Here is a 12,768-nt window from a genome sequence, read left to right as displayed (position 1 = left end):
AAATCTTGGATGAAGAAACTACTTCAAGCAATTTTAGAGTAGAAGTAGTATTTAAAAAAAGAAATATTTCTGAATAATAATAAAAAATTTTGTTACATTGTTTTTTGCTAGAACATTATCTTTTTCTTTGCAAGGTAATCTTCTTCTTTAAAAGTTATTCTTACCTATAGTTGTCACAAGTTGTCGTACATTTTCCAGTTTCGGAATGAAAAACGGTGCTTCTATGTACCAGGTCCAGGTGAATGTCCTAAAGAAGATCTTTTTTATCCAATGAATATCTTCAGTATAGTGCAAAACCGAAATTTAAGCTCCACAATTCAGTCTGCATCTACTTTGTCTCAAAGTACGATGTCCGCCGATCATACAGGTGATGAAAAGCATGAAGCTGTTCAAATAGCACCTCAGGAAGTCAATGTAAAAGTGAAAATAAGTAAGTCAATCATATTATATTTATTTAATCCGAGGGGAAAACGAGTCTGGTCATTTAAATAGGTAATCCAAATACTTTTCAACTATTTTGTTGAAAATTTCCCGTTTTTTTGTTGTTGAGAATTAATTGTATTAAATGGAAATTTAACTTTTCCGTTTATGATTCAAAATTGATGATTTTCGTTCAAAATTTCAACTGTTTTGTTGAAAAGTCGTATTTTTAGATTGAAAATTAAACTATTTTTGTTGAAAAATTCATTTTTTTAAACTGAAAAATGAACTTTCATTTTCAATTGACAATCGATATTTTTTAGTTGAAAATTCAATTACTTCATTGAAGGTTGAATTACTTGATTAAAAATGTAGTTTTCCAAGTTGAAAATGGCATGGTTAGTAACTCATTTTTTAAACCGAAAATTGAACTAGTTCATTTTTGGTGAAAAGTTGCTTTTCTTAGTTAAAAACTCATTTATTTGGTAAAAATGATGTTTTTTGTTGTTCTCAAAAATTTAGATTTTTGCTTGAAAATTCATCTGGTTGAAAACTGAACTATTTCTTTGAAAATTCAATTTTTTAGCTAAAAATCAAACTATTTTGTTAAAAAGTAAACCAATTCTTAAGAAAACAATTTTTTGTTGGTTGAAATATCATGTTTTTAATTGAAAATTTCACTATTATTCTTTTTTGATAGTTAATTTCTGTTTTTCAGTTGACAATTTTAATATTTGGTTAAAAATTGATGTATTTTATTCAAAATGTTTCTTTCTTTGTTTGACAATAGAACTACTTTGTTGAAAATTCGATTTTTTGTTGTTAAAAATTAATTTTTTAAACTAAAATTGTAACTATTACATTTTTTAAATTAAAAATGCATAATTTTTAGTTGAACATTCAACCATTTTCTTGAAAATATATGTTTTTGGAAGGAATTGTATCGCCTTAGCTGCAATTTAACTAATTTATCGAAAATTCTTTTATTTATATAAAAAGTTGATTTTTTAAATTAAAAATTTAACTATTCTAGTTGCAAATCCTACATTTTAGTTGAACATTTATTTATTTGGTTGGAAATTTAACTAGTTTCTTGAAAATTAATTCTTTTAATGTTGAAAATTAATTTTTTGACTGAAAGTTTATCTTTTCCATTTTTGGTTGACCATTGATAATTTTTTAGTTGAAAATTCAACCATTTGGTTAAAAATTGATGTATTTCGTTGAAAATTGGTCTTTTTGAGTAAAAGAATTACCTTCTTGGCTAAAAATTCTTGTTTTTGATAGAAAATTTATCTCGAGCTGCAAATTTAACTATTGTTTTCAAAATTCGTTGTCTTTATAAAATATTAATTTTTTCAAATTGTGAAGGTAACTATTCCATTTTTTAAATATAATTTAATCTTTTTTAGGGCGAAAATTCATCTTTGTTGAAAATTTAACTATTTTGTTTCAATAATCATTGTTTTTTATTTGAAAATTGATTTTCTAACTTAATAATAAACTATTCCGGTTGATAATTTAACTATTATTTTGAAAATTAATCTTTTTTTGTTGAAAATTAATTTTTGAACTGAAAGTTTACGTATTCCATTTTTGGTTTAAAATTGACCTTTTTTAGTTAAAAACGCAACTGTTTGGTTACAACATTTTTTTTAGTTGAAAACTCAACCATTTAGTTGCAATTTTATGTATTTAGTTGAAAACTTGTTTTTTTTTTATGAGAAAAAAAATGATTTTTTTGGTTAAAGATTCTTGTTTTTGGTAGAAAATTTATCTCTAGCTACAAATTGAACATTTTTTTTTAATATGTTTGTTTTTATATAGAATATTAATTTTTTTAAATTGTAAAGTTAGTATAATTTAATCTTTTTTAGTGGAAAATTCATCTCTTTGGTGGAAACTTTAACTATTTTGTTTAAATAATCATTGTTTTTCATTCGAAAATTGATTTTTTAACTTAATAATAAACTATGCCGGTTGAAAATCCAACAATTTTTTTGAAAATTTATTCTTTTTGTTAGAAAGTTCAACTATTTGTTAAAAAAAAAATTTTAGTTGAAAACTCAACTATTTAGCTGAAATTTTATGTATTTTGTTGAAAACTTGTCTTTTTGAGCAAAAGAATGATTTTTTTGGTTACAGATTCTTGTTTTTGGTAGAAAATTCATCGCTGGATACAAATTTAACTATTTTTTTTTTAATTCGTTTGTTTTTATATAAAATATTAATTTTTTAAATCGTAAATTTAGTATAATTTAATCTTTTTTGGTGGAAAATTCATTTCTTGGTGGAAACTTTAACTATTTTGTTTAAATAATCATTGTTTTTCATTTGAAAATTGATTTTTTAATTCAATAATAAACTATTCAGATTGAAAATTCAACTATTTTTTTGAAAATTAATCCTTTTTTGTTGAAATTCAACTATTTGGTTTAAAATTGATGTATTTCGTTGAAAACTTGTCTTTTTGAGTCAAAGAATTACCTTTTTGGTTAAAAATTCTTGTTTTTGGTAGAAAATTTATCTCTTTGGCTGCAAACTTATCTATTGCATTCAAAATGATTTTTTTATGAAAAAATTAATTTTTTAATTAAAAGTGCAACATCCATTTTTATTTACAAATTTATCCTTTTCAGTTAAAGATTCATCTCTTAGGTTTAAAGTTGTACTATTTTCTTTAAGAAATCATTGTTTTACTGTTGACAATTGATTTTTTATTTTGATATTTAACCATTCCAGTTGAACATTCAACATTTTAGTTGAAAATTAATTTTTGAACTGAAAGTTTATCTATTCCGTTTTTTGTTTAAAATTGATCCTTTCTAGTTAAAAACGCAGATGTTTGGTTACATTTTTTTTTTAGTTTAAAACACAACTATTTAGTTGAAAATTTATGTATTTCGTTGAAAACTTTTCTTTTTGAGTAAAAAAAATTATCTTCTTGGTTAAAAATTCGTGTTTTTAAGAGAAAATTTGTCTCTAGCTGCAAATTTAACTATTTAAAAAATATATAATTTAATATTTTTTAGTGTAAAATTCATCTCCTGTTGAAAATTTAACTAATTTCTTTAAATAATCATTGTTTTTCATTTGAAAATTGATTTTTTAACTTAATAATAAACTATTCCGGTTGAAAATTCAACTATTTTTTTTTTAAATTAATTTTTCGACTGAAATTTTATCTATTCCATTTTTGGTTGAAAATTTATCCGTTTTAGTTGAAAATCCAACTATTTGTTTGGAAATTGATGTATTTCGTTGAAAATTTGTTTATTTAAGTAAAATAATTATCTTCTTGGTTAAAAATTCTTGTTTTTGGTAGACTATTTATCTCTAACTGCAAATATAACTATTTTTTCGAAAAATCGTTTTTTTTTCATCAAATTTTTATAATCGTTTTTAAATGTAATTTAATCTGTTTATGTGAAAAATTCATCTCTGGTTGAAAAGTGAACTATTTTTTTTTAAATTAATTCTTTATTAGTTGAAAATTTATTTTTGAGCTGAAAGTTTATCTATTCCACTTTTGGTTGAGAATTGATCCTTTTTAGTTAAAAACGCAAATGTTTGGTTAATATTTTTTTTAGTTGAAAACTCAACTATTTAGTTGAAAATTTATGTATTTCGTTGAAAAGTTGTCTTTTTGAATAAAAGAATTATCTTTTTGGTTAAAAATGCTTGTTTTTGGTAGAAAATTGATCTCTAGCTGCAAATGTAACTATTTTTTAAAATTAGTTTTTTTAATAAAATATTAATTTAAAAAAATTTTTAAAGTAACTATTCCATCATTAAATATAATTTAATTTTTTTAGTGGAAACTTAATCTCTTTAGTTGAAAATTAATTTTGGAACTGAAAGTTATACATACCATTCTTGGTTGAAAATTGATGTATTTCATTGAAAATTCCTTTTTTCATAAAAATTCTATTTTTTATATAAAAATGTTTGCTTCCATTTTTAAATTAAAAAATTACCCTTTTTAGTTGAAAATTCATTTCTTTGGTAGAAAATTGAACTGTTTTGTTTAAATAATCATTGTTTTTTCGTTGAAAATTGATTTATTAAGTTAATATTTAACTACTCTATAATCTAGGGTAATCCGATTTAATCCGGAGTAATTCACCTTGGCTGGACCGCATTTTTAGGATTTGTTTCCCCCTCGATTGAATCGCACAATACAAATATTATTTGTTCGATTCATGCTAAAGAAGAAATTTCCTGTTTTAGATCAAGCTCAGAGAGTACGATTCTCATTTTCTCAAGCTGAGGATTACCCCGTCGATCTTTACTATCTCATGGACCTGAGTAAATCAATGGAGGATGATAAGAAAAAGCTCTCTGATTTGGGGGATCGGCTTGTTAGAGAAATGAGTAATCTTACGAGTAAATTTCGACTAGGTTTCGGAAGTTTTGTTGACAAAGTTGTAATGCCTTACGTGAGCATTGTACCATCACAGTAAGTATTAATATTTACCTTTGAATGATCAATATTTCAGATTTATTAATAGTGTATTGTGCAACTAGGAGACAAAGTAGTTTTTTTTGCGACCGAGTTATTGCAATTTCACACTCGGCCTTAAAAAAAAAAACTAAATCACATATGCATGAAAGTGCCATTTTTTAGGGTGTCTGAGAACTTTATTTTTCAAAATTCAATGATTTTTCCTTGAATATTAATATTCATTTACGAGCATTTCAATCCTATAATACTTTCAATATAGAATCTTTTATGAACGGAATAAAACAGTATATTTTAAAAGTTTCAAAATTTATTAATTTATTTTAAACAATAAAATGTTTTTTTTTTATCTACTATAAAAGATGACTTTTTAACATAGTAGTTGAGTTTTCAACGTAAAAATGTTAATTTCCAATAAAAAGGTGTCATACTTTACATTTCAATCAAAAAAGATTAAATTTATATATATAAAAAATAATTTAAAAATCAAAAAAAGGAATTTTCAAGAAATAAAGATTTTTCACTCAAGACAGAGATAAAAAATTTTATAAGTTGAACTTTCAAGTCAAAAGATGAATTTTCTCTGCGAAAATTGAATTTTTAAACAAAAAATATGACTTCAGCAAAAAATTAATTTTCCACAAAACTGATGCTTTTTTTTACCAAAAAAACAGGAGAATTTTCAGAGAATTTAAGTTTAAAAATTAATTTTATACTAAAAGAAAAGCTTTTGCACTAAACAGTTAAATATTCAACAAAAAACATAAGCCTTCAAACCAAATTTTTTTTAATTTCAATAATTTAGTTTAAATTTTATCCAAGTAGTTGAATTTTTAATTTAAAAAGATTAACTTTCTAGAAAATAGTTCAACTTAACAAAATGACTCAGCCAAATCTTTCAAATAAAATAGTTGAATACTCAAGCAAAGAAGAACAATTTGGAACCAAAAAGTTTAATTTTTATTAAAAAAAAAAAAACGAAATTTCGACTAAAACAGATGACTTTTTAACAAAATAGTTGCATTCTCTACCTAATAGTTGGATTTTTATATAAAAAAAATATTAAATTTCTCTTAAAGCAGATTTTCTTAAAAAATAAGTTTCTACGAAGAAAATTTAATTTTCAATTTAAAAAAAGTTTTTTAACCAAACAGGATGAATTTTGAACAAAATAGTTGAATTCCTAATAGTTGCAATAGTTGCAACCTAATAGTTGCATTTTTAACAAAGAAAGATGAAACTTGTACTTAAATAGATGAATTTTTAATTTAAAAAAAGTGTTTTTTTTTTTAAGTCGAACTTTGATCCAGAAAATATTTTAGTTCATTTTTCCACACCAAAATATACATTTTAAACAAAAAGTAAATTTGCCACGAAATAGTTCAATTTTCAACAAAATATCTTATTTTTCAACCAGAGATGAGTTTTAAATTTACAAAAATGATGAATCATTAATAAAAAAAAAATTCAGCCAAGTAATTAAATTTTCATTCGATAAAAGACACACCTTGAAAAAAATTAGTAGTTGATATTTAGACCAAAAAAATATTATAATTTTTTATCAAAAACCGAACAGATTGCAAACAAACTGTTGAATTTTCAACAAAATGCAAGAATTATAAACCACATACTTAAATTTTCGACTAAAAACGATCAATTTTAAATATTATATTACAATTTTTAAAAAAAGTTTGATAAAAGTGTAAATATTTTTTTAAGGTTCTTTTTTTTAGATTCATCTGTTTTAGAAGGAATTTTATTTTACTTAATTAAATAAGAATGCAACTCTGTTGAAAATTTAACCTCTTTTTTAAAAGTTTTCCTTTTGGATTTTAATATTTACCTGCTTAGGAACATCTTTCTTGGATAAAAATGCCACTGTTTTGTTGAAAATTCAACTATATTTTATAGAAAATTCACTTTTTCTTTATGTTTAATATTTTTGTGTTGAAAAGAGAACTGAAATATTCTGGATGAAAATTCAACTATTTAAACTTTTAATGAACAAAAAAATTTAAATAGTTGAATTTTCATCCAGAAAAGATTACTTTTTTTAAAGTGTATCTTTTATCGAATGAAAATTCAATTATTTGGCTGGAAGGTTAAACTTTTTTTTATTTAAAATGTGTTGTTTTAATTTTTATAAATTTAAAATTCATCTCTGGTTGAAAAATGAGATATTTTGTTGAAAATTCGTGCTTTCTTTGGTGAAAATTATTTTTTTTTTCATTGAAAATTTAACTATTCCATGTGAAATTTTAACTATTTTATTGAAATTTAATTTTTTTAACTAAAAATGTACTATTCGAATTTAATATTCTATCAATTTTATTAAAAATTCATCATTTGGCGGAATATTAATTTTTTTAACGAAAACTTTATTTAATTTTTGGTTGAAAATTTAACCTTTTAGTTGAAAATTCGTCCGTTTTGGTAAAAATAAATCTTTTTGGTCGAAAATGTAATTATTCTTGTTAAAGACTCAACATTTTAGTTAAATTTCATCTTTTTGGACGAAAAATCTATAAATCTAATTGAAGATTTATCATTTTAGTTGAAAATTTATCACTTTGTTTGAAAATGTAATTATTTTGTTGAAAAAAAGTTTTTTTGTGTTGAAAGTGATTTTTTTTGCTAAAAATGTAATAATTCTAAATAAATATTCCATAATTTTAGTTGAAAATTCATCTCTTTGGTTGAAAATTGAGTTTTTTAACTAAAAATGTAATTATTGAATTTTTAGTTGAAAATTTATGCTATTCAGCTCAAAATTAATGTATTTTCTTACAAAATTTATCTTTTTGGTAGAAATTAATCTTCTTTGTTAAAGTTAAACTTTAATATCAAACATTATTATTTATTATTTAAATTATTTAAGTTCGATATTAATTTTTTAAACAGAAAATTCAACTAATTAATCTTTGGTAGAAAGTTTATCTTTTTTAGTTGAAAATTTAAGTGTTTTGTTACAAACTCATCTATTCCAGTTGAAGATTCATCATTTGAATAAAAAATTATTTACTTTCTTTGAATTTTTTTTTCAAAATTCAACTATTTGTTTGAAAATTTATCTTTCGCAGGTGAAAATTCAACTATTTGGTTGAGAGTTTATGTATTTTGTTTGAAAAAATCGTATTTTTTTTGCAGAAAATTCCACTATTTGTTCAAAAATTAATATATCCTGATGAAAGTGCAATATTTTAAATTGAAAAGTTAGTAATTTTGAATATTTTAAATTGAATTTAATATTTTTTTTACCAAAGTATTTACTGAATTTTAAGTATAAAAAGATAAAATAAAAAATTTGATTTATTAAATAAATTCATGGACTTTAGAGACTAATATTTTTTGATTTTTTTTCTCGTGAAATTACGTCTCCGTTTAAGGTTATGTCTATTGAATAAAACTAAAATACTTTATTTTCAGACTTCTGGCTCCATGTCAAGGGTGCGCTGCTCCATATGGTTTCAAGCACATTATGAACCTTTCACAAAATACCAGTCTTTTTGTGGTAAGAGCTTTAATATACTTATTATGTATTGAGACGTTTTCCTGATGAAGAATCAGGGTGGCGACTTGACCAAGAAATCGGGAAATGATCGGGAATTTCATTAAAAAAACCGGAAATTTACTTCTGATCGCAGTCAAGTTCAAAATTTCATTATTGTAATCATTTTATTCAATTTTGAAAAGTGAATTCTACTTCATCCACAGTCAAAAATTTTTCAGATTACATTAGTTTACTCTAATTAAATCAGAATTTATTATTGAATGTTTATTATTTTCCATTACAAGAAAAACCCTTTCGAATTTTTTGCTCTGTGAAATTTTTTTCTCTGATTTAAGTTTGATAAATCGTATTGATGAAACTTGTTCTCAAATAGATGAATTTTTAATTTAAAAAAAGTGTTTTTTTTTTTTAAGTCGAACTTTGATCCATAAAATATTTTAGTTCATTTTTCCATTTTTTAGTTCATTTAGTTTCATTTTTTTTTCATTTTCATTTTCATTTTTTTCAAACATATAAAAAACAATAATTTTCTCAATTTAAGAAAAATGGATATTTGACGTTTTTTCGCTGACTCCTAATTTATCGTAGCTGGGAACAGGGAATTTTAGAAAATAGTTCTCTTTTTATTTTTGGATTGGGAACTTCGGTAAAAAATATATTTTCACTTGGAACAGGGAATTTTCTGCATGGAACGGAAATGTTTTAAAAGAACTATAATTCGGATTTAGAAGAAAGGAATTTAAAGCAGTTTTTAAAGTAGAAGTAGTATTTCAAACTTTTTTGTTAAAAATTAATTTTTTTTTTGTTGAAGATTCATTTTAATTAAAAATTCGTCTCTGGTTGAAAATGTAACTACTTAAAAAAAAAATTATGTAATTTTGTTTAAAATTCAACTGTTTGTTTGAAAATTGATATTTTAAATTAAAAAATTTAACTTTTTGTATAAAAATTTATGTAATTTGAGAAAAGTGCATCTTTTTTGTGAAAAATTAATTTACAGGGTTGAACATTAATTTTTTTAACTGAAAATTTAACTATTTCATTTTTAAAAAATTAATCTTGCCTAGTTCAAAATTCAACAATTGTGATGAAAAATGGTCTTTTTTCATTGAAAATTCAACTATTAAAGTGAAAATCCAAATATTTTGTTAAAAATCAACTTTTTGTAGAAAATTATGTTTTTCTTTGCAAGTTAATCTTCTTGTTTAAAAGTTCTTCTTTCCGGTTAAAAAATCGAGTTTTTCAGTTAAATATTTATCATTTTAGTTCAAAAATCATCTCTTAGGTTTAAAATAAAATTATTTGGTTGGAAGTTAACCTATTTTTTTTAAATTAATTTTTGGTGGTTGAGGCTTCACGATTTCAATCAAAAATTCATGTCTTTAGCTAAAATATTAGCTATTTTCTTGAAAAATTCTTTTTTCTTTGAATGAAAAGGATTTTTTTTGCTGAAAATTAAATTATTTTGTGGACTTTTGTTGAAAATTATTATTTATTTGAACTGAAAATTTAATTATTATTCCAGTTGAATAACCCATAATTTTAGTCAAAAATTCATCTCTGTGGTTGATCATTCGTTTTTTTGATTGAAAAATGATCTTTTTTAGTTGAAGATTAATCTTCTTGGTTAAAAATTAATTAATTTGGTAAAAAATTCCACCATTCTAGTTAAACACTGATCATTTTTTGAACATTTCTCTTTCTGGTTCAAAATTAAACTATTCCAGTTAAAATTTACAATTTTAGGTGAAAATTCATCACTTTATCGAAAAGGTGACTATTTTTTTTGAAACTTAGTTTTTTTGGGGAAAGTAACTTTTTTAACTGAAAATTTAACTCATTCTAATTGAATATTCCATAGTTTTAGTTGAAAATTCATCTTTTTGATTGAAAATTAATTTTTTTATTTAACATTTAATATTACTTAAGTTTTGTTTAACAATTTATCTTTTCTAGTAAAAGTTAATTTTTTGTTTTTAGAAAATTCAACTATTTTAGTTGAATCCTGGTTGTTTTAGTTGAAAATTCATCGCTTTGTTTGAAAATATAACTTTTTTTTTATTTAAAGTTTTTTGTCGTTGAAAGTAATTTTTTAACTGAAAATTTAAGTTGTGACAATTAATAACTCCATAGATGTAGTTAAAACTTCATCTGTTCGATTACAAATTAATTTTTTTAACTTTAAATTTAATTATTTATGTTTTGTTTGACAATTTATCTTTTGTAGTAAAAATTAATCTTTGTTTCTTTTGACAATTTAACTATTTCAGTTGAAGGTTGATTGTTTTAGTTGAAAACTCTTATGTTTGATTTAAAATTAATTTTTTCAACTACAAATTTTAGTATTCCATTTTGCGATTGAAAATTATTGTTTTTTTGGTTCAAAATTCAACTATTTCGTTACGAATTAATATGTTTTCTTAAAAATCTGTATTTTTGGTAAAAAAAATTAATCTTTTAATTTGAAAATTAATCCTGTTTAAGAATTCATCTTTTTGTTTGAAAATTCAAGTGTTCCAGTTAAATATTAATCATTTAATTAAACATTCATCTTTTTGGTTTAAAATTTAAATATTCCAGTTAAAGATAAAGTTGAAAACTGAACTATTTTGTTGAAAATCCTTTCTTTGTATATAATTTTTTTAACTGAAAGTTGAACTATTCCATGTTTTGTACAAAATTAATATTTTTTTATTTCAAATCGTAGATTTCAAATTCTTTATGTCTTACGGTCCAATCGTAAATCGAAAAAATAAATATGAGTCCAATAAACATGTTCTTCGAAACTCAGATATTTATTTAATTGAAAAAACTCCTTTCAAAACTTCCTGACGTTTCAGTACACATGCGTGTTTGTTTAATGCCTTATTTCCAACACATATTAAACAAAATTTAAGTTTAAGAACCTTTGAAAAAGGTACGCATGTGTACTGAAACGTCAGGAAGTTTTGAAAGGAGTTTCTTCAATTAAATAAATATCTGAGTTTCGAAGAACATGTTTTTTTGACTCATATTTATTTTTTCGATTTACGATTGGACCGTAAGACATAAAGAATTTGAAATCAATAAATATCAACGGTCAAAGAAAGGATTGATTTGTTTCATCAAATCATTTTACAATTAATATTTTTTATTGTAAAGTTAAAATATTTCTTTTGAAATTCATTTATCTTTCAACGTATTGCTCTGTTGTGTTAACGGATCTTTTGAATGAACGTGATAAATTAAAATAGATGTTTGAGTTTTGACGCAAATATGAATAAATAACTTTTAATTGACCGGGAAAATGGAAAAAATTGTTCGGGAAAATCCGGGAATTTGAAATCGTCCGTCTAATCGTCACCCTGAGAATAAGAAATTTAGTTTAAAATTTCCAAATTACAGGGCCTCGTTCAAAATGCTCCCGTTTCTGGAAATCTGGACGGGCCAGAAGGAGGCTTCGATGCAATAATGCAGGCAGTAGTTTGCAAAAATGAAATTGGCTGGCGTGACAAAGCTCGTAGGCTCCTCGTATTTTCAACAGATGCCACTTTCCATTATGCCGGTGATGGAAAACTCGGTGGAATTGTAAAGCCTAATGATGGAATGTGTCATTTGGATTCCAATGGGCTGTATACTCACTCATCATTGCAAGATTATCCAAGTATCTCGCAAATCAATCAAAAGGTCAAGCAAAATGCAATCAATATTATATGGGCAGTTACTGAGGGAGAAATGGGCACTTATTCGAGACTCTGCTCACACATTGAAGGATCTTCTGCTGGAGAACTCTCAAATGATTCGAGTAATATTGTAGAATTGATTAAAAATCAGTACAATCAGATTCGAAGTACGGTGGAGATCAAAGATACAGTTAGCAGTAATGCTATTAAAATTAAATATATGTCTCAGTGCCTCAACGGCAACGAAATAGAAACGACGAAGTGTGATAAGTTGAAAAAGGGGGACAAAGTGGAGTTTTCGGCTTATATTACTGTCACTCATTGTCCGGCCAATCGATCAGAATGGAATCAGAGCTTCACAATCTACCCAGTAAGTATATTAATACATAAATATGTTATGCAAAAAAATCTAGTTTTTATTTACATTTCAGGCCTCGGATTCACTACATTTTTGACAATATTTCAACCCTTTTTCTGAGCGGCCACACTATTTTTCTACTATTTTCAACAAAAAAAAAATCACACTTAAGGGCATGTGACACAGCTAAATACCTATATTACCGACCTTATAGACTTCACTGAAAATTATTTTATCTTTTTTCTGAACCTCGACATTTTTTGAACGTTCGAACTTTTTTTATACATAAAATATCGGTCGCAAACTTTGAGAAATGCAAGAGCCGAAAGAAAACTACGTTTAAGTACAAAGCTTA

General features: G+C 23.9%; 1 protein-coding gene across 2 annotated transcripts in view; it reads left to right on the top strand.

Annotated features, from left to right (window-relative positions):
- Positions 1 to 12,768, top strand: part of LOC117174292 (integrin beta-PS) — a 49,084-nt gene that overhangs the window by 12,867 nt on the left and 23,449 nt on the right. Inside the window, exons 3-6 of one of the 2 annotated variants that reach the window (XM_033363263.1) lie at positions 233 to 430; positions 4,651 to 4,879; positions 8,309 to 8,393; positions 11,778 to 12,425. In XM_033363263.1, the coding sequence (XP_033219154.1) occupies positions 233 to 430; positions 4,651 to 4,879; positions 8,309 to 8,393; positions 11,778 to 12,425 (1,160 nt within the window). Of the gene's footprint in view, positions 1 to 198; positions 431 to 4,650; positions 4,880 to 8,308; positions 8,394 to 11,777; positions 12,426 to 12,768 lie in introns of both variants that reach the window. The other variant, XM_033363262.1, reaches the window with a different exon arrangement.

Source organism: Belonocnema kinseyi, chromosome 6, assembly GCF_010883055.1.
Source record: "Belonocnema kinseyi isolate 2016_QV_RU_SX_M_011 chromosome 6, B_treatae_v1, whole genome shotgun sequence".
Classification (NCBI taxonomy): domain Eukaryota; kingdom Metazoa; phylum Arthropoda; class Insecta; order Hymenoptera; family Cynipidae; genus Belonocnema; species Belonocnema kinseyi.
Note: the sequence above shows the minus strand (reverse complement) of the source record. Positions and strands in the feature narration are given on the sequence as shown.